We start from the raw sequence: 6,353 nt of genomic DNA, 5'->3' as shown, positions 1-6,353 counted from the left end.
GCAACCGCTCAAAGCCACAGAAAATGGCAGCTGAGGCAGTTTTAAAAAAAACAAACCCAAACTTAGACACGCTATTTAGCGACAAGTTGTACCCTAGAAGCAGCTGAAGCGTCTGCACTACCCCCACTGGCTGCCCACCCAGATCTACACTAGATCCTACGTTCATTTGGTCTTGGGTGTGCCGTACTCTATTCCAGAAATAAAAGATTCAGTTGGGAAGTCTTGGTGGTCTGAAGCAACCACTGGGCTTTGTTTAGAAATAAGATAGGGAAGGTCAGACATTTTAGGTCAACATATTGGGTGTTTAAAGATGAACACTCAATGCTCCTTCCCACCACACAGCATGGTGGGGGCTCTTGTGTGATGTGTTTTCACTCAGTATGTCTTTCTACATCCTGGAGACCAATACATAATAGAGGTCTCCAATTCTGCTGGCAGTGCTCCATACAGGTGCTCAAACTGTAGGGCAATTTCAAATGTAATACTTCTGAGCTCTCAAGCCCAGTAGGCTGGTTGGCTCAGACTGTTATGTGGATGGAAGATCTCCAAGAGATCCCAGGTAATGGTCTCTTGCCTTGGCAACCTTCTAGGGTTGCCATAAAGTCAGCTGTGATGGCACTTTCCACAACTAAAAATATCTCAACAGCATGAAGCATGAACTGACTTCAGCACATGGAATGTTGCTCATGTTAATAGTTCAGCATTTCCACAATTCAACTATGATTACCAGTCAAATCTGCAGAGAAAAACCTGTTCAATTTATAAAAGCACCACTATAAATTGAAAAATAACATAGCAGTAATGCTGTTACCAACTGAACACCTACACTCTGAATGCCAATTAGGCCATAAGGATGAAGCAAGCATTTCCCTCCCGGGTCTTGGATTATACCCTCTCCTTGTTCCTTTTCTTTTCATGTTGCTAGCTTGCTCACTTTCACCCAAGGGCCATTTTCTTTGCAACAAGATATAACAAGCAACTTGCAGAACAAGAGATGAATACTAAAACATGGTTTAAACAATTTAGGAGTTCTATACCATCTCTTCAGAGCCCTCTTTACAATTTAAAATACTGGTACTAAAAGTTCAAAGATATTTATAGCTATTTTCTTATTTCCTTTGTAGACACTGTTGAATAAACTTTGAATAGTCCAAGTTTACCAGATGCATCTCTGATCAAACTGCTGCTGCTGGCTACTTTTAAAATGGTATAGGAATCAAATAAATAAATCTTCAGCAAAGCAAACATTTCATACTGATAACATTTATTGAATTAATCCACTGAAGGGGCAAAAAGGTCTGTACAAAAAAGAGAACACAAATACTTTGAGTTTCTGCTTATTAATATCCTTTAACTAGAAGAGATGAACATCAGCAATGATGCTTTGTACTTCACATTCTTTATTAGTTTTGCAGCAGCTCCTGCTTAGCTTACAAGTCTCTTGTAGTTAAATCTTAGCTTATAGATGCAAAAAATTAATGAAGGAACTTGAAGCAAAAAAATAATTACAGATCAGCAACAAAATCATGAATCATTAAAATACAACATTTCTAAAAACAGTCAGGAATCTCTACAGACCACAGCTTCTCTGAAGCCATGTAACACTTAAATAAGGTTAAGACTTCAAATGAGGAATTTTGGTTTGTTAGAAAGCTCAATGAGCTCCACCTTCAAGGTTACAGAAAGGCAAAGTTGTGTTTCACAGATGCAGTCCACTGGAACCCACCAATACTGGACAACTGAGCATTAAAGAGTCCAAAAAAACCAAATTCAAGCATCTTTAAACGGTTTTCTGTTGCCCTTTCTTTCCAATTAGGGATTTATGGATATGTGGAATCACACCTAAAGAGACAAGGAAAAAAAATTACATCAGCTTATTCCAATGATGAAGTCATTAATAGTCCATATCAAGGATGCCAGCTCCCAGGTGACATCTGGAGATGCTTTATATTACAGATCACCTTTAGATGTTTACAAATATCAGCTCCACTAGAAAGAATAGATGCTTTGGAGAATGGCTTCAACAGCATTGTCCCCCGTAAACCCCAAATCTTGAAGGGTTTCCCAGCACGAATCTGGCAACCCTTGATCATGTCATAGCATTACAACAAATCAAACTTACATTGCTGCATTTTACACAAGACTTTGTACTATTCAAGTCGACACATACCTCCACCAGCAATTGTTGCCTTAATGAGAGAATCAAGTTCTTCATCACCTCGGATTGCAAGCTGCAAGTGACGGGGAGTAATTCGCTTCACTTTCAAGTCTTTGGATGCATTTCCAGCTAACTCAAGAACCTGCAATGACAATTTTACTTTCAGATGGGGAGCATTTCCTCAAACATATCAAAGACTATTTTCAAGAGAGATGCAGTACAAACTAGCTATTGCAAATGTTTTTTTCTAGTATTCTAGTTAATTTGCATATTATTTCTAGATGCTCGTTTCAGTGCATTCTCAGCCTCCCACTACTCCAGCATTGCACACAGGACAAGAGGCTCCTACCTCAGCTGTGAGATACTCCAAGATAGCAGCACTATACACAGCAGCCGTAGCCCCAACACGTCCATGACTTGTAGTCCTCGACTTCAAATGCCGATGTATACGACCAACGGGGAACTGCATGTGCAGAAGAAAGGATTACAGCACAAATCCAAGCAGTTAATGTAAACCACTACATTCCAAAGTATTCTTAGAGCAGTAAACGCTGATGAGGAACAGGAACTTTGAAACCAGGAGCCCACGTGGGAGGAATTTTGAGAGAGAGTAGCCTGCCAGAGAAAGCTTCAGAACAAGAACGGCTCGACAAAAGGCGCCCACCTCGGATCTGGCCACGTGCTCACCTGTAAACCGGCTCTCTGGGAACGAGACACCGTCTTCGTTTTGGTCTTGCCGGAGTCCTTGCCGGCTTTGCCCCCAGCCTAACACATATGGAGAAAAAAAAGAGGCAAATTGGCATGTTTCACCCCCCGTCCCCCACTCGCCGTTTCTCCCGGCTGAAAACATGCTGCATCATATGCGTTTCGGAAGCGGTTGCTACAAAGCGCGCATGCGTCCTTCACCGCGACCACCGACGCAGGCGCATGCGCCGTTGAAGTTGCACCCGCAGACGGGCAATCGCGTGCGCCTGACCGCGCCCCTCCACCTCCGCATTATTTTCTTTTTCTTTTCCATTCTTCAGAAGAGAAATATCCGCCGTGCGTTATTAACAGCGCGAGACTTGGGCCTCGCTCCTGACGCCCCTGCTCTGTCCCGCGCACGTCAGCGTCAACCTCCGCCGCCTCACGCCCCCTCCCGTTCGCGCGCACAGATAAAAGGGAAAGCTACTCACCATTATGAAAGGGAGCTCGTCGCTCTGGAGGGAGGCGGTTTGGAGACGGCGGGCCACGGGAGACGGCCCTCTTTTTTTTCTCTCCTGGCCCCGCCGCAATTCAAAACTGCCTCCACTCCCGCCCTTTCAGGAATCCTTTATAGCCGCTCTAACGTACCCACATCCGGGGAACCCGAGCCGCCGAATTAACCTATCGCAGCGAAGGGGCGGTGATTTCTGCGCTGCTATCGGACCAATCAGGAACGGGATGGCGGACGTCAGGCTCGGCCGTCTGCGTGCGGAGAAGCGGCGTGCTCGAGCCCCGCCCACGGTTAAAGCCACAGCCCGCCCCCCGCCCCTCAGAGGCTCGTCGTTGTGAGGGGAATTTTTGTGGCGGGTGCCAACACCCCATGCCCAGACCACTTTCTCTTTTTAAACCCTCAGGGTCCATAAGGGCAGCCATTCACGCGTCAGCCAACACTAATCACATTTCTCTCATGTTGAAGCCCCAAAGTGACCCTCGTTTGCATAAGTATTGAAGACGGCTCCGTCGCCGTCTGCTGCAGTGCCTTCGAGTAAGAGCACAACGTGCCATTTTGACTGAGGAAGAGTGCCTGCACGCGGAAGCTCACGCCTTGAATAAATGCCTGCTGGTCTTAAAAGCGCCATGGGACTCAGTTTTTGTTGTACCTATAATATATTCCACTATACAAAGTCCCGCTGAGGTCGCAGGCTCAGAGGTCCTCAGGGAGCAGCAATGCAGCTCGGGCAAACATTGCAGTCTGTGTCAGGATCCCAGAGAGCAACTGGGGTCAGCAGCCGTCAACCGGCACCCCAGTTAAGCTGAAACCTGCAGAGTGGTTCTCACGCCCACTCCACACACACACAAAATCTGGGCCAGGTTTCAACGTGATCATGACTGCAGGAAATGTCGCCAACAGCTTTGCAATCCACCCAGTGTCCCCTTTAAACTGGACCTGTAAAATGGGAAACAGATCGAAAGCTCTGCCCCAGGGACTATAGTGCGAAGCAGATTTTTTTCGCCTCACGTTTAAATTAGGTATCAAACTGCGTAGCAAGCAAGTTGTCCACTCAGGATTCCTGTGGTTAACAGTTCAGCACCACCCAGTCACAATAATAAAATGAGCCAACACCAGACAGTATCATCTTGATGCAATAGATGGAAATTGATAGAATTTTACAAAACTAGGTTGTGAAATCTCAGAAGGAACTAACTTGCCTTTCTTTTGCTTTATTGGAATTGCAGGCTGTATCATTATATTTAAGATTAAGGCAGATGCTTTAGCTCCAAGGTAGGTTTGTGCTCTAATGCCGATTCCTTTTAAAGATCAAACAGTGGGTGTGATCCTTTGTTACCCCATTATTTAGAAAAGGGTTAACTATCCATACACAGCTGGCCATACTACAAACTCATGCCTAGGAGTTTTAACAAGTTCCCTTTCTCTACCCACCATTCTAATTTTTCATCATCCAGCTTCAGTTGACATCTTTCTCCCCCCTGCATCTAGCTTTAAGCATGGGACTTTCTTTTACAGATGCTGCTTCATAGAATCATAGAGTAACAGAATTGGAAGGGAACTCCTGGGTCATCTAGTCGAACCCCCCCCGCACAATGCAGGACACACATTCTATGTAAATTTCTCTCACTGGACCCGGATTCAAATTAAACCTGCTTAAGGTTGCTACAGTGCTAAGAGAATGTTATCCAAGAGTACAATATAAGGAACAAAGAATAACGATGTGTTTCCATGCCGAAGACTCTAGTTATGTACGCAGTTGCAGTCTTGCACTGATGAAAATGGAAGCAGCAACGAAGAGAAAATGGTCTCTGAAAAAGCAGTGGAACTATGTAAATGTGCTCAGTATATCCCGGACAAATATTGGAGACTTATCTTTCCCTTACCTCAACACATTGAACACCTTGATAGCCCAGGGCCTGGTCTGGGCATTTTGGAATCATTTGCCTAGTGTGCAGCACCCAAACAGAGTGACCACTAGACTGGAAAATCTTTTAATAATTTTATTCAACTGCAGCAGAACAAACACAGGGGGGTTGTCCCAAAAAAGCCTGTGTGTCGAACAAAGCTTTACATGAGATTTTATAATATTCCATTGAAGGCATGGAAAGATGATGCTTTTCAGGTCAAACCAATAACCCGGGGTCTCCATCCCCTTGCATATCCCACAGGACCACCCATTGCCATTATGCTAAGTCACTGGGAAAAGGTTACAAAAGGTGATTTCCCATTCTTTCTCAATCCTCTGGTAACATAAACAATGGCATGATATAAACAACTGTCTCTGGCCTTGAGAATAGAACATATCAGCCTTGGTAACATTCCAAAATACAATCAAGAACAGTTTTCTGGGCCTTCTTTTACAAAACAGTTTGGTACATTAGGCTTCTCTTTACAGAATAATAATTTTAAAAAATATTATTTCACTCTCCTATACATCAACCTTTCTCCAATTCTTCTGCTAGAGGGACCCAGACTATATGGGCTTCAAACTGTACTCCTATAATGGTGCCTTGGAAAGAATTATAGAGTTGGAAGGGACCTCCAGTATAATCTAGTCCATTCCCTAGCAGAATACAGGGAATTCATAACTACACGTCCACCACAGTGACCCCAATTCCATAGCCAGACAATGCCCCCCCCCCCGACCCAAAATCCCTGGCCTGTCTGGCCTGGAGGAAACCTTCCTCCAAATCAGTACCTCCCTGGACATGCAAGAAAGCGCCACAAAAGCCAAGCACTGACACAATCCCTTCTGCCCACCCACTTAAAATCTGCCTAAGTTCACAAAATCAGCATTTCTGTCATATGGTTATCTAACCTCTGCTTAAAAATTCCACCTCTCAAGGAAGAATGTTCTGCTGAGGAAATGCAAAACTCGAAATAGTGCCTTGATGACCCTTGGAGTAGAGAGCAGGACATGGATAGGGCGCAGTAGGTATATTAATCATGATTAATCACTTATCACTAAGGAGTGATAAGAGTAGCAACATTCTTATGCGC

The 6,353-nt window shown here is 44.5% G+C and overlaps 1 protein-coding gene across 1 annotated transcript; it reads right to left on the bottom strand.

The window, feature by feature from the left end:
- Positions 1–1,247: 1,247 nt before the first annotated feature.
- Positions 1,248–3,505, bottom strand: H2AZ1 (H2A.Z variant histone 1). Its single transcript, XM_077300780.1, has 5 exons — positions 3,334–3,505; positions 2,846–2,923; positions 2,508–2,621; positions 2,171–2,300; positions 1,248–1,842 (listed from the first exon to the last, which is right to left on the bottom strand). The coding sequence occupies exons 1-5, from the start codon at positions 3,334–3,336 to the stop codon at positions 1,781–1,783; spliced, it is 387 nt and encodes a 128-aa protein (XP_077156895.1). The 5' UTR covers positions 3,337–3,505; the 3' UTR covers positions 1,248–1,780.
- Positions 3,506–6,353: the final 2,848 nt, after the last annotated feature.

The sequence above is a fragment of the Paroedura picta genome, chromosome 10 (assembly GCF_049243985.1).
Source record: "Paroedura picta isolate Pp20150507F chromosome 10, Ppicta_v3.0, whole genome shotgun sequence".
In the NCBI taxonomy this organism is placed as follows: domain Eukaryota; kingdom Metazoa; phylum Chordata; class Lepidosauria; order Squamata; family Gekkonidae; genus Paroedura; species Paroedura picta.
Note: the sequence above shows the minus strand (reverse complement) of the source record. Positions and strands in the feature narration are given on the sequence as shown.